This window comes from Osmia lignaria, chromosome 15, assembly GCF_051020975.1.
Source record: "Osmia lignaria lignaria isolate PbOS001 chromosome 15, iyOsmLign1, whole genome shotgun sequence".
In the NCBI taxonomy this organism is placed as follows: domain Eukaryota; kingdom Metazoa; phylum Arthropoda; class Insecta; order Hymenoptera; family Megachilidae; genus Osmia; species Osmia lignaria.
In genome coordinates, this window is record NC_135046.1 from 7,511,807 (window position 1) to 7,536,608 (window position 24,802).

General features: G+C 45.0%; 1 protein-coding gene across 4 annotated transcripts in view; it reads left to right on the forward strand.

Moving 5' to 3' along the window:
* Scgdelta (sarcoglycan delta) overlaps window positions 1-24,802 on the forward strand; it is a 159,207-nt gene that overhangs the window by 84,370 nt on the left and 50,035 nt on the right. For 3 of the 4 annotated variants that reach the window (XM_034315073.2, XM_034315074.2, XM_034315076.2), the window contains exon 3: window positions 23,356-23,414. In XM_034315073.2, the coding sequence (XP_034170964.2) occupies window positions 23,356-23,414 (59 nt within the window). Of the gene's footprint in view, window positions 1-21,560; window positions 21,837-23,355; window positions 23,415-24,802 lie in introns of those variants that run through there. The other variant, XM_034315075.2, reaches the window with a different exon arrangement.

Sequence of the window (24,802 nt, forward strand, 5' to 3'; positions counted from 1 at the left end):
TCCAATATAGGATCGACGTACTTTTCCATGGAAAATAGTATCTCGATGGCAGATCTTTGCTTTTAAAAGTTGTTCAATATATGAAATCGCTGTTATTAAAAATATAGTCAGTCGTTCATCGAAAATAAAAAAAATAGGAGAATTACAGTGCACAGTTTCATCTCGAGTGACGTAGTTGCTCAACCTGCTGGTGCAAATATTTGAATAGCCACGGCGTTAACGAGTCCATCGAATTTATTTGGCTTCGCAGTCGCGTCGCGGCGTCACGGTCCCGATCGAGCGTGTATCGCGATTGCCGTACGACAACTGTATTAATTGAAGCGCTTAACCTTTTCTTCTCAATTATTCACGATACAATCGGGGTTCGCGTGACGAGCGAGTCGCTCGTGTGAAACTCGCTAAAATATGTAGCCACCGCGTAATGAAGGTATGTTTAATAAATAGCTATCCGGAATCGTGTCGCTTTCACGGCGTTTCGACGCGACGCGACGAGCTGCGCGCTGACACGCAAACGCGTTCGAGAATTGCGAATGCAATTTGTGTAACTGTTTTGATGTTCTTTCGTAAAATTGTAAAATTGATCGAGTTAATAAATTAGATTCCTTAGAAACTCAATTACCGTTTATGAAAAGTTACCGCGAATTTAAAACGGTAGACAAGATGTTGAAACGCGGAGGTGGATTGAGAAGTATGAACTTCTTCATTTGTACCTGCACTCTACTTCGAGAAGCAAACAACTGACAAAAGTCAATAACGCGATACGAAGCGAAAAATCAATATCTCATTCGACCAGATCGAGTAAACTCATCACTTGAAATTACTAGAATGATAAATTCAATTTCCGTTGCTGTGTAAACGTTTCCAAACGTAATATTAATTCAAATTATCGTGCTCTCCATGTTTCCTATACTTTCCGCGACATTTTAAATTCAACCTTTTCACGAAGTCTTTTTTCTCAAACAGCGACATAATTTTACCAACTTTTTCCAGGAACTCCTGACTCTTTTATCAACTTTTTACTTCTCCGTTACTTTCAATTTACTATTTTCTTTAAGAACAAAAAACGAACTGTTACTTTCTTATATATATAATTTTTAACGCGTTAAATGCCATGGAGGTTGGTACCCGTAGACTTCAAATCAGATTTCGTATCAGTTCGATCATTTCGTTCGAACACTTTCGAAAGATTTATTCCTCGGGCAATTTCTTCGTAGCCTACAGCTTTTTACGATTCCGCTGCAGCTGTTTTTCTCCGAGTCGCGTTTGTCTATTACCCAACACTCTCCTCGAGGAGCTATCGCGCGTACATTAAAAATGAATGTCTCTTTCAGTGCACCGGCTGAAAGTAGGCAATGAAGTTTCACGCATGAGTGGAACGTAATAAAGCAGGTATTAGCGTGGATACCGGTGGCTGGCGAGAATAGGCCAGCACCGTTTTGGTCGGTGGCGTTCTGCTTCGCGTAAACGGCCACCGACATTATTGTGAGCGGTGTAACGAGAGTGACCGATAAAAATATCGATTCGAATTTAATCCGCGGCAAGGTTACGCTCGATAGAGCGGAAAATCGGGAAACGCTTCTCACACCGGTTTCCCAACCCTCTCGCGCCCTCTTATCCACCTCGATCCTCTAACCGTAGAAACTTGCACGGACGTAAACGTTTTGGTTAGCTCATTTCGAATGAGATCGATCACGGGTTTTCAACGATCGTTGTACACTCGATAATCGAGGAAAAAATTGCTTCCATTTGAAATCGTGCAGTTTCACTCCGTTGAACGTAACAGTGTTATTAGGCTGAATGAATTTTTCGCATGCTGGTAATTGGCCAATTAATTGTAGACGATGAGTTTAGAACTCATGAGAATAGCATTGGATTAGCTATATAGCTTCTATATAGAAGGTGGAGCGATAGTTTTGAGAATCTGCCAACGCCAATCAGAAAAAGAAGGAAATCAAAAGAATATAGTCGATAACAGTACGTTGTCGGATATTTACCCCAGGATATTTACCAGTTTGCCGATTGTTATCTCGCCTGGAGGCAACAGTTCATTGGAAAGCAGGTCGAAACGTAGGACGTGTCGCTTGTCGAAAATCAGTCGACGTTCCCTCGAACACTTCGGTAAACACTTAGCCGGGTTTCCTGCGGATGCCTTTCGCCAACAGCGTGTCCCAGGATCCCGGAATTACCGTGGGGAGAAGAGAGAATCCTAGCAAGTAAACGCGGCCTCGCTTGCAATCTCGACCGAGCTCGGCGGCCCATATTTTCGAGACGACCATCGGGAGTTTTTCGCGTTGCGGGCCAAAAGGCGACGAGGAAGCCCGAACGACGATCCCGAGGGAAACAGAAGTGGGAGAGGAAATCCGAAGGAAAAATCTTGGAGCCCGCGGCCTCTGGCATCGGATATGTATGACGTCACCTTACCGATACGTTTCGGATTCGGATCGCCGATGTATCGGATCGAGAAGAGCACCCGTGCGTGATCGCTCGAATCCATGGAGCTTTCTTGATATGCATGTATACCGACATACGACCCCCGATGCACTTCCACCCTCTGCTGTTATCGTCACCAACCAGTCTTTCCGTATTCCTTGACTCGTGCGTTTTTTACAAGACTATTCTGCGGTTTGATGTAGTTTGCCACCCAATCTCGGCGATTCGTCTCTTTTGGGACTTCAATATTTTTTTTATGAATCCTTCGAGCTGAATACTACGAGTATCTCGTGATTAAACGATGACGAAAATAAGTCGCGTGCACGCAGAAAAACAATACACGAGTTCTTCGCATGACCGATTTATACCGTCGCTACCGCGAAACGTCGAATCTCCTTCGTCTCCCTACGTAGGTGCAATTTCCCGTATGATTTGTGCCCCCTCGGATAAAAAGCTGGCCCGTAAACTACAGTTGTCTTCATATATTCCGGAGTTTCTGGAGCGTCGCTGGCACTCAACACGCGGCAAACACGGCGAATTCAGAGCAAAGAGGAGCGTTAATCTTCGTTCACGAGGAAATGTTCGTAAGAAGTATTCTAGTTTTTCATGCTGATGTATACGATACCGCCGACCCCGATGCACGAGCTCCCGAAACCGTGACGATAAAACGCTCCGCGTAAACCCTTCTTCCGGCGATGCTCGACAAAGAATCGAAGAAACGTTCGAAGGATCTTCGGTAAAAAATTTCAGACCCAATGAGGGGAAAAGGAATCGCTAAAGTGGGGATGTCGGTGGGCTGATGGTGTAAGTTCGAGGAACGACCACGAAAGGTGTGCAAGGGGGAAGTTAGTCGAGCAGGTGCGTGACGAGGAGACATGAACTCTGACGTTGCTGAATAATGGGCCAGGACTTTGACACCGGAGCCGTTAGCTTGACTCGGGTGTAACCCGGTATGCCGGCTAAAGCGAAACCAACAGAGAAAAGAAGTCGAACGAGACCCGGTTGAAAGAAGAAAAGTGTACGATAAAAAACTGTAAGGGAAGAAGAAGAGAGATCGCGATTCGATGGCGAGGCGAGTGCCGAGATACCGAGCGAACACCTAGAGAACGTGGAACGAGTGAACGTGATTTATATTCATAAGTTTAATACGAAGCAAGTTGCAGTCACGTCGCTGTGACCCTCTGCCAGCCACATAATTTATGTATTCCTCTTGTGTGCCGACCTTCGAGGGAACGCGGTGTCAAAATGAAATCGAAAGGGTGCGACTTGTCGTCGGGTGAATGATCAAAATACACGTCAGGATAATAAGAAACACGTTCTACCTACTTTGACGCGTAATCAGATTCTTCATTGGTATTCCAAGATTTTAACTTCTCGACGGTTCTTACGGGTAACCGCTAGTCTATGGACGCAATAAAAAAAAAATCCACCCCTTTCACGTGTTTCCGGGAAGCGCGCGCTGTTAATACCCTCCGCGTGTCCAAAGGCGGGCTCGACGCGTTGAAGTACACCGTGCTCCATACATTGTGCAATTTATGGAGTACTAGGGGTGTCGAGGCTCGCCAACGAGCAGGTATCAAAGACGGACAAAAGAAACAACGAGGGTTAAGGGGCGAGGACTAGGCAGGGTATAAAACCTTTATACTGGAAAGTCCCTTCTACGTTCAGCTGTGGTAACTCGAGCGGCTGCCGTTTAATTACGAATTCTAAAGCTTCCGCTTCGCCTGTTACCGAAACACAGCGGCGTTTGTTTGTCCCGGTCTTATTGCCACTTTTACGGTCCACCTTTCGCTGTCTTTGCAATGAAATCGGTTCCACCACCCTTGTCTCACCGAAAGTCCCTATCGTTTTTCGATGATTCGTCGCGAACCGGGAACAACCGCGAAGAATTATTTCAGGAGACTTTTTTAAATGTCTGAGTGTCTTCTTTTAATCGCAGACGAGTTTTTATCATAAGAGAAAGCACTCTTCAACGTTTTGTTTTCGGGCTTTTCAAGTACGTATAACGAGCAAGAGAATGTTGTTATATTTTATTCTTTTATCTGTGTTTATTACTTGAAGCATTTTCTAAAAGACGCAGTGAACCACGATTTTATTCCTCCAGAATTGTTTAATTTTTTCCTACAGAAGGTAGTTTTGTAGGTCAGCGAAATAAATGGCTATCCGATAGGGCAATATCTGGTGAATGGACGAAGGAGGAAAAAAAATTGTTCGACGGAGCTTTTTAAATTTATTTCTTGCCCTGTGATACATAGCCTCGATAAAATTAATGCTGCCATTTGAGCAGGAAAATTTTGATTCCATGTATAATATTATACATATGACTTCACTACGAGTTCCTTCGCTCCAATTTTCACGTATAGCGGTCGTATCTTTTTTAAATTTTAATCAAGCGTCGTTAACATTCCAATTCGAACGAGCTGAAAATAGATAATTAAACAGCGTTGGTGGGAAAGCAAAAGCCAAGCCTCGATCGATATCGTGACCGAACCTATTCCCCTAATTCGGTGAGATTTATCATCGTCGGTTCAAGTGGCCGCTTTGTACGATTCTGAACGGTCGTTGGCGGTCGTGTGATAATTACGAGGTCGTAGATCGACTACTCGAGCACGGTCGAGCAGGCCTACGAGCACCGTTCGAATAAGAAGCGGAAAGCTTTTCATCGGGTGACGGGAATTCCGGTCGTCGCTTAAAACGCCACGGCGAAATGTTTAATTTACCTGCCTTACTGACGGCTAGTCTCGAGCTTCCGCTTTCCAGTCGTGAATATTCGCGAAACTCCTCCGCGCTCGTTAAACAGCCGAGCGTAATCGGCGATTTGTATAACCTTAATGACGACTACCGCCCCACTTTCCTTCTCTTCACCCTCTCATCCCCCGCGTTTCAGCCTTCCTCCTAGCTAGCTTTCGTTTGCCTCGATCGAACGACCGGTCACGGCACTACTTTATTTTTAATTAACGTAGTTGCCCGTTACCTTGAAGCTTATAATGCAGCCTCGTTTCGGCCGAGCAAAGCGGAAGGGAGGAAAGACAGAAGTAGAAGAAGAGGAAGAAAAAACGATGAATGGAGAAAATCGAGAAGAAGAGGGTGGCAGAAGGGAGGGTTGGAGCAGAAAAATTGTTGAAACGTCGACAGCGACGGGGACCGTTTAATCGAAAACTTTACGAGGAATTCAGAGACTTTTTACAAGCGTACGCGCGATAAAGCTCCTCTTTTTCTAGCTTCGTCTGTTTTTCTTTTCTGCCCCCTTCGTTTTTTCCTCCAGTTGGCGTCGAAACCGTTCGCTACATAATTAAAGGCAGAGAATAAGGCCGCGTATCGATGCATAATGCAGCCGCGTCGCGTGCAAATTCCTCGCCTTTCCTCTTCCCCTTTCCGTGCATCGCGTCCTCTTCTCGTCGAGAAAAATATACGAACGCGGCGCATAAAATACGAGTCTTTCAATGTCGTACCGGGGAGTGCTACTTAGCGGATGCTACGAAAGATCAGTGCTTCAACTTCCGACTATTTCTTTCATTCTTTCCTCCCCTCGCTCTCTCTTTCCTCGCAACCTCTCTCACAAACTTAGTTGTTTTTCCATCTTTCTTCGATTCTCTTTACCCCTCGGCTTCGATCTTCTTCTCTTATCGTTTTTATTTTTTCTTCTCTCCCCCTCTGATCGAGCTTTCTTAACCCTCCGCGCCGGCAAGTTGGAACGCAAATGGGAGAGTGAACTTGACTAAAGTTCAATATGCGGCTAGTACGAGGAAAGGATAAGGAGAGTCGGGTACAGGGACGAAAGTTTTAAGGTTACAAACTTGCTGAAACTCGTTGGCCGACAGTTGGATTGATTTTAATATCGACTTTGTTCTCGAAGTTGACTACTGGCCCGCTACTTCCGCGGTTCCTTTTTCCCTCTTCGCGGCCATTCCTCGAGCGCGCATCCTAAGACGGTGTCAAAGAAAAAGACTGCCATTTTTATACCCTCTTCCCGCCGGATATCGAAAGTTGCTGCTCTACTGACATCCGTCATACGGGTCTTTTCTCTTGCGAAAATATTAATTGCCGGACAGAAAATGGATTTTCGACGACCTCGAGCCGCGATTACGTCTTCTTTCGAATCAGTCACCGCGAAAGCTTCTCAGTCGAAATTCCCTGTCCAAAGTAGAACGGGTCGACCGTGAGCCTTTTTCGAGTAAAGGAATTCCTCGAGACCGGTGGATGAACATCCACGATAGAATTATTTATCAAGTTACTCTTGCGTCTGTGCCGGCGAACGAGAGAAAAGAGGTCGGTCGAAAATTGGAAAAAGGTTGAACTTGATTGTAAGCTTTAATGGGAAACATGGAGAAGTCTGATGGTAGAATTTTTTGGGTCGATTTAAGATTAGTCTGTAGTGTCAATTAATTACCTTCTAAACCGTCTTTTTATTCCATTGCTACAGTTACATTTGTTTATTTCATCGTACAATTCTGTTGACAAGTTTAATACCCACGTATCCGCGTTTAATAATTGAATTATCAGCGATACCGTTGCATAAAGAGATTTCCAAAGTGTCCATACAAATATTTCATCCGCTATATTTCCACCGGCAATCCCATGTGAAAAACGTGCTCACACGGTTCCCCATAATTTAGTATGTATCGTTACGCTGTCTACGTTGCAATAGCAATCATTCCCATAACAGTTCACGATCGTTTGCAATTAATATTTCGAACCGGCCCGACTGGATATTACTTATTAATTTGATGCACTCGTCAAATTATTGTCGTTCCCGTGCGCGTATTATTTTAACAAATTACGTCGAAATTACGTTCGTACTCGTTAACGAAGTGCAACGGGAAACATGTTAACTATTAATCGATCGCGTGCTGTCAAATCAATATCATTAACTAATAATGTGATATAGAATGACGCTTTTGTTTATTGCAATGCCTCGCGTCAATTTGATTAGTGGCTCGTGTAAACAGGAAACGATGTAGGCTTCAAAACGGACACGTTGTGTAATGAAACGCGACTTTCATCCCTTCTCTCTGTGTTTTGTCAACTAATTCGTAGCAGAGTGTCAACAAGTTCACTACTGTCGCACACGGGGCTATGCTCTAGTTTCTATGTTTATTATTTCGCTATAATGCACTGAGAAGTGTTTGCTGAGAATAGGGGATGAAAACGAAAGGTAACTTGATAGATAATACTTTGAATTATGCTTGCTATATTAGACCACGTGAATTATTAAAAATATTTAAAATTAATATCTTAATTTTCTTCATTTTTAATTATCAAACCAAATTAAATTCCAAATAATTATTATTCTATTATTAATCTAAACTTTCGGTCTGCTATCTTTCTTTAATTATTTCATTACATTAAATCTGTGGTGCCGGTTACCGGTGACTCAAGCTAGTCAACACGTTCAGAAATGAAAACAACGTCCCGACGAGAAGAAGGGTGCAGAATAAATAGAACGAATGATCCTAGGAAAATAAACCTTCGTCGTGTTTAAAAGCAGAGCCGCGTTATTCCGGAAGAAATTATTTCTAGCTGGAATGATAGCGAGAAGTCAAAAATCATCTTATTATAATTACAAAGATTTGATTTCTAATTATGTCCTCGAATTGTGTTCGATGTTTGCTACATCAAAATACATGTAAACGTCTGTATTCTTCAACTTGGAAATTATTACTGGTGCAACGATTGAATCCCGTTTGTGTATCCACGGATTGGAAAGCGTTGCCACGGTGACATGCGACGAAAACGGAAGGAAGTTTTGATTAGTTGCGGATGGGATTGACGAGGAGGAGTAGGAGCTACAGTACTCCGTGGCTAATTCCGGAAAGTCGAGCGTCGCTGTCGAAATTCGCTTACTTCCGTCTGTTCCGCGAAGATCCTTGGGTTTGTAAGCGGAACGTGTGTCACGGTTTGCTTGTGGCAATTACGTGATTGCGGCCGCGAATGCACCGAGTAACAACGATTGTTATTACGAAAATGGGAAGGGTAACTGTTTTGAGACTATTATCGCACCAGTTACACGATCGTCTCCTTCTCTTTGCCTTTCGTCGGTAATCGCAGCCCTACGGACGTCATCGTTAATCTAGTAGCGAGTGGCTTTCGTGTTGAACTGGTTTTAATCGCGATCACGATACAGTCGAAAGTGATTTCTTTTCTCTCTTTTTATAATATTACGGTATTTGTTAATTCTTATCGAACAGATTGGCTCATTTTTGACTCGGTATCTTTGGAGTATCGCGATGTATTTCATTTCTCTTAGCAACGGCAAGCGCTATCTGAGCGTGGAAGGTCCAAGAAGGAATTTAAGTAGAACGAGTCAACGATTAGTCAGACGCGACACATTGAACGTGATTTTCAGCGATTTACTGTCAAAGATGTAACATTTTGTTATTACATAGAAGTAAAAAAATGATATTTATTATAAAAATGCAGAGGTATATCATAAAAATAAATCCGAAAGATGGAAAAGAAGCGATACAAGCTTGAGGATAGTTGAAGCTGTTATCCGTAGGAAGCTCGGCAAGATAAATTGCTGTTGCGAACTATTTGAGCCTCATTTAAATATCAAATTATGTGAGGGCAAGGGGATTATCGCCCGTGTCTTGGCCAGAAGACACGTGTCGGCCAGGGGAACGGTTGTTGCACGTAATCTCACGGAATAACCGACCCTGTTGGCTTATTTAAATACAACATCGAGTACGGTGTAACTTTCAAATTGGATCCATCAATTGTCCGCCGTACGGGAACGTTGCTAGCTTTTTAGGGAGCCTATGTTACTTGTACGTACAAGGGCGAATATCGAGCCTGCCGGTGAACTAATAGCGAATCGGACAGAACGAGGCATAATATCGTCGAAACGAAGTAACGAGTGGCTCCTTTAACCATTTCCGTCGGTAGATCCGGCATTCGAGGCACGCGCCGCTAACTGAATGTATTCAAATCACAACCGGCGTACCGGGAAGGCAAGAGAAATAGTTTCAGCCCCTCCAGGCCCCTTCGCCAGCCTTTTCTCGGATCGTACGGCGGACTGTTTAGCCAACCCTCCCACGACGGTCTGTCCGTTCCGTCGACCTCCTTTCGGCAGAGATGCCGCACCACCAGCCCGTTGGAAATCTAATAATCATGAGACTTCGTTTCGCAAGGCGACAATCTCGACGCCGATCGAGCAAACTCGATTTTTACTCGTAATTAAACTCGCTTCCTCCGACACGACGTGTCCCGCTATTTCTCTACCTACCTTGCCTTATTCTATGCCGCTTCCTTCCCTTCGCGTCTAGTTTCATACTTGAAATTACGACGATCAAAGAAGGGTCTTGAAGTAGGCCGTGCAAAGGCCGTGCCGAGCGAACGCAACTCGCGTACGTAAAACGGGCATTAACTAGGATTTCTTACCCCCACGGTTTACCTACCTTCATCGCGGCAATTTCACCTACTTTTATTGCCTTTCGCTAAACTTTTTCGCTGTACGAAGTTTTTGAGATATTGTCGGGTTAGAAAGGGTGTTGGTAAAGAAAGAAGGTATCATCGCGATATACGGTTTAATTGCTGAATCAATTTCCTCTCCCCTCGAACTCGTTCTTCGTTTCAGCGCCGGATTTTTCCCTTCTTCTTTTTTCTTTTCCTCGTTCTTCGGTTCCGTGAAAGCACGGACCGAGGGATCGATCGCGGTATTTCTTTCATTTTGAAATTACCCTCGACCGACGAGAGAGAAATCTGGGTCAGGTCTCTGGAATCACCTGTAATACTGGTCTTGCGCTCTCTCTTAAGTGCAGACACTGAGAATAAATGCCTTTAATGGAACGGTCCTCCTTTTGCCGGTGCGATTTCTCCTTAACGTTCGCGGCAAACCAAACCCCTTCTTCGGCGTGATGCATGAACGCGGCGCGGAAAAGAAGTATAAATTACGCGGTTTCAACCGGGTTAACGGCTACGTAATCCGAAAGGCATTAGACGAGCGCTCCGGTTCGCGTTCGCGCGCAAATTAATTTCGTGTCGGGCCGCGTGTCGTCAACTTACAGCGAATTAAACGCTGAAAATTCACCCCTCGCGCTCGTTACCGCTCAACTGTGAACTTAGAATTTATGCTCGATCAGGAAACGTACACAGGATGTTGTAAATTTAATCGTTTTAATTTTCACCACTTACGCGTTATAAATAATATTCTTGTTGTTATTAGATCGAACAGAAGGATATAAATTATTTGAAATAAAAATTCGATTGCAATAGCAAGCTTTCGATTCGACCATTTACGAAACTAACACCGGTTCGCGTTAACGCCTCTAACCGCGTAATTGTACGCTCGAGAAGAACGTAGCCGACAGAGTGCAGCCAGCAAACGACGAATGTGCTCGTTGCCGCGGTTTGACCCCATCCCCGTAAAATTGAAGCAGCACATCGTGGAGTGACCGGGGAAGGGTTGAAACGAGCGCGAAACGAAAGTTAGCCAGAACGGGGGTCGAACTTTTTCACGCGATTCTATCCGCAGCCACGGAAGTGGAATCGTATTATCCGCCGTACGTTTCGTTTCTCGTTTTGCCTCTCCGTTCTCTCTTTCCACGTTCCTCGTCTGTCCCGTCGCGCCGGTCGACTTCTCTTTCTTGACGAGCGAACCTCGTAATTCACACCGTTTGCGAACCTTCGTTCCAGTCGATACAGATCGATTCCGGCATCGGGGTAATTCCCCGGCGGCACCGTTTTTCCTGACATTTTCCTAAACCGTGACGCCACCACGGTAAATACTCGTTCACCGCTAAACGGTTTTTCCGCGTCAGCCGCTCGAAAATCCGCGATCAAACGACGCGAAACGGAACAAGAGAATTTGTCGCGAAACGTGAACGCGTTTGTTGGAATTTCGTTTGTTGTTTCGTCGAGGAAAACTTGCGTGCACGGAATGTTAATAAACAGCAGGGGGTATGTAGTGTTCGCTGAGATAAGAATAAATACAAAATATTTGTATGAACTTTGAAAATCTTAGGTATCGGTACCTACATCTGTGCTCATCGAGGATTAAAATACGTAAAGGGGATGACAGATTTTGTCGCAAAATGTACGGATACATCGCGTGTACGGTTCGGGGTAAACAGTGTAATACAGGAGTCCGATTAGGGAAATTATGGATCCTAATGGACTAATGGTAATTACATTCCAAGTACTCTCGTGTTACCGTTGCTCCCTCTTGCTACAAGCCTCTTATTTCCTCTCGCCACCTCTCGCTTCCTTCTTCTCTCCTTTCCTCCCCGCTCCTCTCTCAATAACGTTTCCGCCGACACTTACGGATCATTAATAAAACTGGAGACACCTCGAACCGTGACATACTCCGCCCCAGGTGTATGAATGTAGATGCGGGATGCAAATTCGAAACCCAACGTCGAGTAAACAGCAGGAGGTAGGAGAATTTGCATACACGGGGTGTCCGTGCTAAATTGATTCAGTCCCCTTATCTCATAATCATTGATGATACAAAAAATGTTTTATATGAAAATTGCATAATAAAATAGGGGATAGAGTAAGGAACGAGTTGTCGAAGGGAAAGTTTCTCAGTCCCAGAGTCAATATTTGTATTAATATAATAATGTAAAAGATGTCGTTTACGAAAACTAAGAAATTCGAGTTATGATCGTGTCACTTCCACATCGGCACCATGCAGAAATCTTAAAAGAAGGAATTTTTCTTACGACGCTCCTTTCGTCTCATCTCACCGCTCTTCCTTTGCCCTCTTTGCTCCGTCAACCCGCCCTTTCCTCTCGATTTGCATACAAGATTGCGCATGATGCTCTTCGGCACGGCACGTTCCCTCTAACTCTATCTCCTTCAACCCTCGCTTGCTTTCATCCTCCTTGTCTTGCTCTATTTTTTTCCCAAGCATAGATACTCTGTCTCGCTCGAGCTACCCTCTATCCCTCTACTTGTTTCCGACCTCCCTCCACCTATAAATGCCCAAAGCTATCGAATAACGTGACAAGGATTTTTAAGTCGCTACACGATCCGTTCTGTCCTCGAGTTCACCCTCGTCAGGCGGCAACGAGCGATTGATATTAGCGTTAGCGGCGATCGCGTTAGCGTCTAGATCGGATTTCTAGTCGTCGTGCTCGTTTTTCAAGCGATCCAGGCGAAGAATCTTAAGGAAGTTTCTTCGTCGAGTTTAATGGGACGGTGAAACGCGTGCGAGCTGCTAAGTATTTTACGTACTTACAGGGGACAGAATTTTCTGATAAAACTTGTACTTTTCATTCGAGCAAAATGAACGATCTATTCGCATCAGAGTATTTCCTTTCTGTTTCTCACTTGTATTATAATACAATTATTGATCCGTTCGAATAGATTACCTATCTGTGTACCTCATGTTCAAAGCGTTTGTGACATCTTATACTGAAAACGAGCAGCAAACGAAAATTGCGTTTCAATCAGGAGGACATTCCCTACATAATTTTTTAAATTTTCGGGTTCAGGATCATTCATTGTAAGTATTAAAAGTATTCTGGAATTACTAAGATTACAAGAAGAAAGAACTTGTCCAAAGCGAGAAAATGGTAGGAAGTAAGCATTGTGGTACAACGTCAGTTCTCTCGTTGAAATCGTTTGAAAGGAAAGGCGAAGGCGATTCAGGAGGAGAATCACGCATACGAGGGACTTCTCGCAAAATGGCTGCACAGCCGTGGAAAATATCAGTCCGCTGATACGGCTTTCTCGCGTATTCTGATTTATTCGTTGAACTCCGTCGGCTGGTTTTTCGTTGTTCTCCTTCACTGCTGGCGCGAGTTGCACGCATTCAACCGGCTATAGTACAGGGCTGTCAGGATGGGCAAACAAAGTATCGTATATCGGCTACGGTGGTGGCAGATGCCGCGAGCATAACAGAACCCCTCTTGCTGCTGCTCCACGCAGTCTCAGCCTTCCTCTTGGCTCGCCTTCTTCGTAAACTCACGATCTTATTTCGCGAACAGGACGAGCGACGCCTTTATGAAAGCTGTCGAGCCTTCGGTATTAGCATAGGAAGTGAGAGGCGTCTTTGCTGACGACTTACGATGCCCCTCTTATCCCTCTTGTCTTCTTCAGCCTTCCTCTTTTTCGATCTCGAGAGCTCGAGAGGACCCCAAGGCGAACGAAATTAGCTGGTTTTATCGTGCCTCCTTTAACCGTCTACTTTCATCCGTGAACGAAAACAGCCAAGAAGAAGTTGAACCGGCCGCATGTATTTTTCTTCTCGCTTGTTTTTCGATACACCAAGAACCTTGCCTTTCATGAATATTTTAATATAGTTTTAAAACTGTTGAAACGTGATCGTGGTTCTTTCGAACATCACCTTTGTTGTAGCATTTGTTAATAAAACTAGACGCGATTACACTTAACGTCGAGGTAACGTCTTGATTTATCAAGACCCAAGCTTTCCACTTACGTTTAAAAGAACTGATACACTTGGAAATAGAAAGAGAACGGGTACTAGGACGAAACAGCCTCTCCAGGTGCGCGAGCTTAAAGATTAATCGAGGGGGTACGGTTGTACCTGTTGAATTACAACCAGAGTATTTATGGGCGAGACGAGGCCGTGCCAGAAAAGAGCGCTTAATCGCGTTCACGGAGTCGTAAAGCCAGACGTGGAAGCTGGCACGCGAGGATTGTATTAATACGGAATGCCGGGGGCTCCGTAAACCGCGCTACTAGTCGATGTTTAAAATGTAAACTTCTGGCGGCAAATGCGCGTCGAATTCTCCAGCTTCGTCTAGAGTTCTTCTCTGCAGACTCTCAACTAACGCTAAACTCAAGAACCGAATTCCATTTCAAGGTACTAGTAGATGTACCCTTTTCAGGAAGAAACTCGAGTTTCGTGCAACTTAATTTTTTATCAAGAATATCATTCTTATGTGTATGTACGTTAACGGTATCTGTAGGCATTGATGCAGTGAAAATTGCTACAATGCGAAATGCGAATTGAAAGAAATAATAATCGCAGTTACAATCAATGCGGTTACTTTAATTAAAATTTATTACGCGACGAGGATATTTCCGTATTTGATAGTGATGTCAGTGAACGATGAAGCACCTGATTCCGCGAACAGTAAGTCAGAGTCTTAATTGCTTTTCAACTGTTCGCATTAAGGCTTGTTCTTACAGGCCCCTAACCATCCATCTGCGCGTTAATGAAAAAGACCGCGTGCACGCCCCGCGGCTTACGGACGACTGATTTTTTCTCTCTGTTTCGTATAAATTTAATTACCGCTAGGTAGATTCCAGGTTGAAATATGCACCCCCTTATTAACGTGTTCCATTAATCCTCACGTCCCAATGGAAGAGATGTCTCCACCTCGAAGATACGTTCACGTCGGACAATGCTTGAGAGAAGCTACCCAGTTTTCGAGTTCCCCTTTCAATTAATATTGATTTTCCTCGTTCGGAGATATGCAGAGTTTTCCTATAGAAGAAAAGAAATGGGTGAAAGATTTTCTTTTAATTAAAACCTACTTTCATGTAATTAATAATACCTCGCGTTCTTCTGCAATCTTTATCTTTCGTCGTTCGGTTCCCTCTTAAAGAAATATTCATTTCAACCAATAAACAGAAGTACTAGAATATTCTGAAGAAACAGGGGGTGTATCGTTACCGATAAGAGATCTCGTTAAAACTGCGAACCCTTAGGTGCCCGCCTTAAAGGAGTCAATTTTCCGCATCGAGACGCCCGGGACATGCGTACGGAATAATTTCCCTTACGACTGGCACTGTTCCACTCTCATTTCCCGTTTGGGAATCGCCCAACTCCTTTTCTCCACCCCCTCCCGTTTACCGCCCCGTCGCTTGTTTGCGACGCTCTGGCCAACAAGCGGAATTACCTCGGGCCGTTCCGAGACGACTGGAATTCCAAAATACTCGAGACGCCTACGCTCGAACAAGAAGGAGCTCGGTAAACGCGAAAAAGCCCTCGATAAGCAGTCTCGAGTTGTTAATGCGAAACCGATCGAGGGAAAACGACGTTTCTCGGGCCTTGGTTGCGTTACAAGGAGACGCGGGTCGCCTGGTATTTTCCGGCGAGTTCACCCCATTAAACATTTTTGCTATCTCGCCGGGATCGCTGTTCGAGGGTAGACACGAGGCTGCAGAAAGAGAGGCAGAGAGGAAGACGGATCGAAGGGTAGAAAGAGAGAGGAAGTGTATAAGCGAGAGAAAGGGAAGGGGTGGTTGACTCGGTAGGGGTTGTTCGCTATCTAGACGTCGGCACCTGTTGCTTTTCCAGTCGGCTCTACTTGTTCCTCTCTCCCGCTACTCGTCTCCCCGTACCTTCTTCTTTATTTCTTTTTCTCTTTCATTATTTTTCTATTCTCCGTTTCAACCGGTCTCCTCTTCTTTTTTTCCCCTTCTGCCCGTCGACCACCCTTAGAAATTGAAACGCGTCTCTCGAGACCACTTACCTGTATACGCAGCTAGAATCGTCGTAACAAATGAAATTGTATGCTTCTCTTCATGAAATTCGACAAGGAATATGAATCTTTTGAATGAGAAAATAGAGGTGTAATACGGCCTCCTTGGAAGTACCATTTAATTTTCCCTTCTGTATTCGCTTTCATTCGGACCGGTGTACGAGTCGTCTCTCGTCTGACTAATGGTACACCGTACCTACTGAATCGTTTGACCGCCAGGAGCGATTGTAGAAATTAGAAATATACATTTTAAAGAAAGCGAATGCGTTCAACTCGGAAAGGAAACAGACCAGTTACTCGTGTTACGTGGGAAGCAATTTTCATCGCTAGATGAATGATGACACGTACGTGTATACGCGTCTCGTTAAGGGGTATAATCCGACGCTCTTTGCACCGGCAGGCGCAATAATCAGCTGAGGGCTCAACATTGATATTACGCGTCCTATATTGCGGTGTACGACGCGCAGATAGTCCCATTCAGTGGTACGAGTCCTCCAATACAGAGGAACGCCCAAATGTATTAGAGGAATACCATTGTGACGTGGCTTGATTATGAGGCTCGTAGCTCGGCTGTCGCCTGTCCTCCTCGCTCCTCGATTGCTCTTCATTCTCCATCTCCTCTGTCCCGTCTACGGCATGTTCTACGAGGGCTCGTATTGCTCGCGAGTAGGCTATGAGCCCACCGGATATCACCGGCGTTATCTCGATCATTACGTAGCGGCAACAAAGGAATCGATAGCTACGTTGATCTTGGCAAATGGACGGGTTACTACGAACGGGAAGTTTGCCTTCCCATTATCGAAACTCGATCGTGGCTCGATTTTTAAACCTCCCTTCTGCTCATGTTCGAACGTTAAATATTTGAGAACGCGTCGTTTAATTTACGCGCCACGATTAATTTGATGCTTGTGAAAAATAGATGGTTCGAATACCTTGGAAAAGATATGTAAGCTACAGTCTGTGATATGCTTCGCGAAAGTGGATTGATTGTGAATTCAGTGCGAAGTAGCCACTTGGGACCAATGCCAGTGCAGTGAATCGTCGATCATTGCCCTTTAACGGCTCGGCCAGACGCGTTGCTCGAAAGGGACGCGATAAGGATGATAAACACAATTTACTCCTTTTCTGAACTATCGAGAGAGAGAAAATGCTTTTCTTGTTTTAAAATTCACGAGTTAAGCGATCACCCAACAACTAGGTCATTTGGAATTTCAAATTTACGACGAACGTAATTTACAAAATTGCTTGGAACACGCGGTGATTTCGAATGGTTGTCACGACCATTTCGAGCTTATACGTGGCGAATGAATTTTAGAGTAGCGTACAGAGGATAGATATACTGCCAGCGTGTATAATGGATAGCGTACATGTAACACTACCGTGGTGAATCATCGATCATTGCCTTTTAATGGCTCAACCTATGCGCTACTTAAAAGGGATCGTGACACTCTATAGGGGATACGTCTAAGATAAATCGTCGTCACTGCCGGCTTAGAGTCAGCTGCGCTTTAGCACATTTCAGCGAGGAGAATTTCTGAGAGGCTGTATTATAGTTCTATGTACGAGCTTTACAAGTATCTCTGTCTCGTTCTATTTCGTGTTATTTCATTTTCATTATTTAAATAATCGCCGAACAGTTCGATAGACACTCTCAGAAGTTGCTTAACTCGTTACTAGTAAGGGAGAAAGCGGCTTTCTCGAGCAGCCGGAGGGGGATCATATCCACGGTTAGATCGCGTCTCCTCGAAAGGGATAAGTTGAAAGATCGGGCCTCGTGGAACAAGAAAACACTTAGGAAAGGAAAGGATGCCGAGTGTCGGATAGTAGAGCAGATGAGTGTCAGGGATCGGGTAGAAAAGAGACAAAGGGCGAGGTGGTAGATGGTTAGAGAGAGAAAAGATCCCGGGGTCGAGATAGCAGCGGGTGGCTAGCAAACGAGTTTCGTCGAGTTTGGACAAGACTTTAACCGTTTAGCAACGGCGCGTACGGGCTGGTTTCAACCCTGGCTGAAAGTGACTGGCGGCAAGCGAGGAGCGTTATCTGATGGTGGTGAACCGAGCCGGTGTAAAAGTGTTGACCGAACGACTGCTTTTAACCCCGGGTGCCGCGTGCACGAGAGACCTCTTCGAACCGAGTAAATACCTGGTGCTCGTTAAGAGAACCGCGTGCACCGCGTTGCATTCCACTTATGACACGGCGGGATTAGCGCGCCAGCCTAGCTGACTGCCATGCCGCTTGCCTGCACGCCGATCTCGTCAAAGTTCTTTGTGGAACGCTTTACACGCGTCGCGAAACCGCTAGGCTGAGGGTCTGCGTTGACGAGGGCAATTCGAGCGTTTACGCTGGCTTGAAAATCTCGACCCCTCGTAGAGTTATCGTTTCTCCGCACTGGTTCAGCACTCTTATGAAATTCGTTCGAAATTAATTAGGAACGTGTAGGTAAATTTTACCTCGTTGCTTCTTCAACTGTACGCGGAGTGAAGGTTCCGTTTCTCTTTTGTTGGTCCGGAGGCTGACGAAAGTCGTTCGAACCAGCCGCCGGGTCGGACTTTCGCGGGGATTAAACGACGCCAAGAGGGACTGTTAGAACGTAACGAGTGGCAGGTAGAGAAGGAGAAAGGAGAGAAGTTAGGGGAGAAGCAGCGTCGGACCAACAGCGGGTTTGTTGGCAAAGAGGAAGAGCAGTCACGAAGCGGCTATAAATACGCTGCGCCACCTGCAGCTAACGTCCACCTACGTACCGACCAGACAGAACCAAATCGTGCCTAGTTGTTAGGCCGGCACGAACCGGAAACACCGACCCTCTTGCCCGAATTACCGCGCGAAACTATTTTTCTTCCGACCGTTTACACACGAAAGAAACAGAGGGTAGTAAATCGACTTCGCTCAAGAGCAGTCAATTATTTCCTTACTACGTGAACGTACGTCTCAATTGTCCAGCTGCAACGTGTTCGCCATTTCAAGAATCAAACTGATAAGAATGCGATAAAAACTTACAGACAAGCGAGTAAAGTACGTGACGATTTCTTACACCGTCATGAATACTTTCCAAGTGTCGTGCCCCGAGTGGTATTTATGATTGCTTAATAAAATTTACCGAACGACCACAGTTGGGGGTTCGGGGAAATAACAAAATTAGGTCGATTCCCGAAGAGGCAGTGGATAACCCGATAAAAGGCCGCGTTAGATCAGGCCGAAAATCATTAAGATATTCATTCTAAATAAAGTTCTTTCTTGCCGCCCGCTCGAAGTCCGATGAATACTAATCGTTCGATCACTCCCGAATCCTCAACCTCCCATAAACAATTGTAAACCCCGATGGGCGCAATATAGGGTCGCGTACCTCGGGAATACCTTCTGTTTTACACGTAACGTCTACGGAAGAGGATCGCGCTGATCAAACAACGCGATAGCGAAACGAAGCTTTATTTTATTCATCCGCGGAATGTACGCACAGAGAATTGCGAGGCAGGTATCGCCAGTGATATAAAGTTACTCGATCCTGTGTGCTGAAGCCACAGTACACGCGATATCGTCTGGCTTTGGTTGAAAAGGATACCATGCAAAAAAAAAAGGAAAGAATAGAGGGACCAGAGAGAGATAGCGGGAAACGAAAAAAGCATAGGATTTGATATTCATTGTGCAATGATATTAAAAGCAGCGGATATCCGAGCGAGCAGTTGCCGCGTTCAAAAAAAAAAAAACAAAAAAAAAACAGCTGACAGAGACACAAGCTAGTACCCTTTTTTCACGCATCGCCTTTTAAATTCGACACCCTTGAGCGCAGATTTTAAGCAAACAAATACCTATCGAATGTATCACGGGCGAACGGGTGCGGAACGAAAAGCAAAGAAAAAGAGAGCATAAAGAGTGTGGCACACAGAGAGGAAAAAGAGAGAAAATAGGGTGAGAGGGAGGGTGGGATAGGTGCTGGGAGTGACTTGGTACGCGGTACAAGGGCAGTTTACTACGAGCGTGTTAATTAAACAAAAAGCCACCCCCGTATACCAAGCTAATTAGAGTGGCTCTCTTAACAGCGCGAGCGCGTTCCTCGTTTCAGAAATATTTTCCTTTTGCATCCTCCGCGTGAGACCAACTTTCCCTTCTTTCCGTCCGCCTACCGCTGCATTTTCCTTCCACTTTTTGCCGCTTCTATTTCCTCTCCCCCTCTCTCTGTATCCTGATTTTTTCAGCCCACTTTCTTTATTCGCCAGTTCGTTCCACGGTATGAACATTCGAAAGTTGGTCGCTCGTACCGCAGCGTATTTTTTCAGACGTATTTTTTCTCGCAAAATTTATTCTAGAGGAAAATACAAGAAAAATTTATCTTGAAATTTCCAACAGAAAAAGGTAGTTCGTCAACGGGCGAAGCTATTCGATCTACCGGCGCATCGCGGCGGACTGAAAATTCAAATCAGCTCGAACCGGGCTGGAATATTAATCGAACACGGATCTCGGTCTCGTCGCGGCCGAAAATCGCGATCTCGTTACCCGCGCGACACGTGAAGCGGGAGGATTAAACGAGTCGCGAGCCGTGTGCCACGTTTTATTCGATTCCAGCGGGTCCGGTCTCACGCAGTGGCAGATTTAGGGCGAAAACCGACCGACCGCGATTAGGATTCGCTAACGCAACCGCAAACAAACACTGCGGTCGAAGCGATGCGGAAGAGAGAGAGAGATAGGGAGAGAAATGAACGAAGAGGGAACACGAGAGCGGCATAGTAACGGTCAGTGGAGTAGCGAAAGGGCGAAGGGAATGGCAGAGATAGTTGAATCGAGAGAGAAACATCTGCGATCGGATTAGCGGTGAACAGTGGCGACACTTCCGGGTGATTAGGCTGATTCCGCATCCACTCTAATCCGGCGCTTACAACGCTCCTGTTCGATGCACTACCAAATCTCTGTTCGTATTCGCGTTACAGTTTCGACGCGCAATCTGGTAGTCTTCTTACTATTCCTTCATCTTCTTAAAGATTTATCATTGTAGACCTTCAATTACGTAATTGACACAATACAGTTACTATTCGATATTTCATATTTTTATAGTTATCTAGAAGTGAGAATACTAAAATTTAGAGATATCGATTTGGAATTGATCGTTGGTTCCCAGCAGAAATTCATACGAAACGAGCGATAAATCGGTATGAAAGCAACGCGATGTCGTGGCAAATTCAATTTTCTCCTCGTGGAGGAAAATTTTAGCATCGGACAATCGTCTTCCTGGAGAGAAGACACCGATGCATTCCGAGCGAAAATAGCCATGCAGATATGCGAGACGAGGAGGTTCGAGCTGTCTCTAGCTTGCTTCCAAGCGTGCACTCTGCTTTCTAGATCTCATCATCTGGCACCTTCTATTTCTTCTTCTTATTAGCGAACTGCTGTATACCGTCAGATGAATTTGTGGGATGGGCTACGAAACTCGGACAAGTATATTAAGAGACGTTGAAATATATTTACGCTAACGCGTAAAGACACCTTGACCAGATAAAGGTTATTCGTCTCTCCGACGAAAGATCTATTCAGAACCAAACAATCCTATTTGTCACGAAATTGTTTCCAAACGCGTCAGTAACGGAGTGACTTCGTTCCGACAAACTTCCACGGGTCATTTTGTCGCGCGGCGTATTTCGGTACACGGTCTGTCGGTGCTGTTTCCATTCTCCTTCCTCGTCAACTGGATCCCCGCCTACACACCGGCTCCCGTGTTCTTCCTCATTCCCGCGTCGAGCGTCCGCCTAGACGGCCAAGATAAACCCGGCGATATCGTATCTCGAGCCAGTTACTTTGCCGAGACAAAACGCGACACGATTTAACCGTCCCCCGTCTGTGAGAAACGTTTGCTCCAATCAAACCGACACTGATTTCCAATCAATCGAAAAGCGAATTATTATACGTGAAAGGATTCTTTGGTGAGAGATTCGCGAAGCACGTGCGATCGGAAAAATCAAGAGGCGACAGCGAGGCAGTGACCCGAAGCTGCAGGATGAAAGTTAGCGAGCGGATTACGAGGTAAATGTTTGCGCTGCAGCTGGGCCGGTGAGCCGCGAGAACGGGATAATAGGCGGAAATCGACACGGGGGAATTGCGAACACGTGCGACTCGTGCAAAACGGGTGACGTTTCCTGTTTTTCTTTCCTCTGATAACAACGCGCGAGCAAGAGGATTGTTGCGATATTCTGCAAATTAGCGAAAGATTGAATATTGTAATAACGGCCGTGACGTAACAACCACCGCGAACGATCGTTTAATAATAACCGCAGCCGCCATTCAATTTCCCTGTGAATCGAAACAATTATTACCATCCGTGACGCGAGTGGGATACCGATAGCCAAGTGGTCGAGCCACGGGCCATCATTGTCCCCAGAAGTGTGGATATTTCCATAACGATTAATACGGAAGCCGTTAAAAATCGTTATCGTTGTTATCGCGATTCAGAAAACGTATAACTTTGATCACGAAACATTTATATCCTTATAAATTTAATTTCGTCAAAGCCACGTCGTGATAACCAGATGAAATAACGTTCACCGGAACGATACACTTATTTCTCGGGGTTGAGCCCCTGCCAGCGGAAATCGCGCGATAAATCGTTTCGCGGAGTCGTCGACGGCATCGGCCGGCCATAAAGCCGCTAAAGAAGACCGACGGTATAAGTTCCTCCACCCCGTGTCTCCCCAACTCGCATTTCCATAGCAATATTCCGCGAATATCGAGTTCATAGTTAACGTCACCTAAAACGACCGAGGTAGCCGAAGCTCGACCGTTCGAAACAGCGGCGTACGAAAGCCGGAGAAAAGCTGAAACGGGGATATATCACCGTACGTTGGCGGCAAAGTAACGAGAATTTATGTCGATTAGAGGGACGCGAAAAGAGGAGAGAACAGGGAAAGGAGAAGAGGAAGAATAAAAAAAAAACAAATGTCAAGGGATCGGGAACGCGGTTGGGTTCGCGGCTCCTGGTTGATACACGTTTCCAACGGGTCGACTCTCGCGTCGTAAATTTCTTCGTTAGAACCACGATTCGTTCGCGTTGCACCGAGAGCAAACAAGCGGAGCAGAACGGGTTATCGACGATGCAATTATATCCCCGATCGACGGGGACGGCTGCACCGTGGCGCCAGTTATTAGCGAAATGATACAATTATCTTGGAAACGATTAGTCCTTTCTCTCCTTTAACTTTGTTCGAACTCCCTCGAAATTTATGTTATCTGACCAATCGATAATATAGATACGAGAATTTTACATTTAAAAAAAAACTTTAGTTCATGCAGACTAACTGGGTATTACCCGCGTCGAAATTGAAATTATAAGCAATTACAAATTGAAAAATTTAAAAATCTAAAAGCCCAGTAGATGGCTTTTTGATTATTTTTCGACACGAAAAATTCCAGTTTTCATGGTGTACATCTATGCTTTGTATATCACACTCGCCAGAACAACGCGATCGGTCAATATCTATCAATCGAGCTGTCAGATGAAACGATAAATAACGAAACAATTTCTAACCAGTGGTTTTCTGCTTTTCAGACCGGGAACAGTTACAAATCGCCCGAGGAGTCGCCGCATTCGGAGCACAGCAGATTGAGGTGAGTGCTGGCCTTTTACTCCGTTACTCGTGCTAGTTTAATTACGTTTCCTCTCAAATAGCATGCACCGTGTAAACCGGAAATGCGTTGAATTTTCTCGTGAAGTATTAGCAGTGTCTCACTTTCGAGGACTGCTAGTAATCTGTGAGAAATAGTACATATGACGCGTTCGAGTCGTGGATCAAGTTATTCGAGGCAATTATCTGGTCAACAATATGGGACCAGAGCTATGAAATCGATTTTATTCATCCCGAAATCTTTTGGTCTAAATTTGTTAAATTTAAAAAAAAGAAACTTTGGAAGACAGAAATCACAGGTTTGAAATTCCTTGTCGCGTATATGGAAAAGATAATACTTTCCTTTCGCTTTTCAATATCGAAGACAAAACAGTGGAAACGAGTGAGAGCAATAAACGTGGCAGCTAAAAAGATGGGACGTTATTTAAAATTGAAGTCGAAGCGCGATTCTGTCCCATAAAGATGAGAGGACGGAAAAAATATCATCGCTTTCGCATTTCACGCGAATGGCGGGAAAGGATTTGGCCGGAGCAAGGAAATCTCATCCACTATACGTTCAATATCGGTTCTTGCTGATGACCGAGTATATTCGCGTCTCGTAACTGTGCTACCCGTTCTCGGGGCCATTTTCAAAATACACTACTAGCTCTACCATTTTGCAATATCGCCGGTCTTCCACTGCCTTAAATCGACGTTTGAACTACAAAAATGCTCGACAGAGCTGAGGTAAAACGAGACCTGGAACTTGTTTTATTGAGATGTTCTACTTTCCACGGATCAAACGATCTGTTCTTTTATTGGATTCTAATCCATTACTTGTATCCCCGGATTATCTGGCTACAAATAACGTTATTCGTACGTCCTTCAAGTAACAATTAAATTAATGTTCGAGACAATTGAAAAGTATTAAATCGTAGAAAAAAAGAAGTAATAAAGTATCGAGTCACGTAGCTCTCCTAAAGGCACTATTGAAGTCGGCGCGATTTCCACGCCGATTGCAATACTTTTAATAGGGAATCGTGGCTTTCGTGTCGACGGCGATGTAACTGCAGCGAAAGGGCGAGCAGACGGTGGCGATTATCTCTCATTACACCTGCGATTCCCAGCTGCAATGTGTTCCAATTAATCGCAACGAGCGGTTCAAGCCGGGACGAGCAGGGGGAAGGGGGAACGAGGGAACACGGCTGGTCAGGCGTGGCACGAGACGCCGGAAGTTACGCGAGTCCCGGACGTCACGGATTCGAACGGTGTTCGCGAAAAGCAAAACGTGATCGCGATACGCGTATAGAATTCCAGTGTCGAGTTTCCCAATGGCCGCTGTGCCGATTAATCCTGCGCCTCCGATAGAAAGGTAATACGTGCGTGGATGTT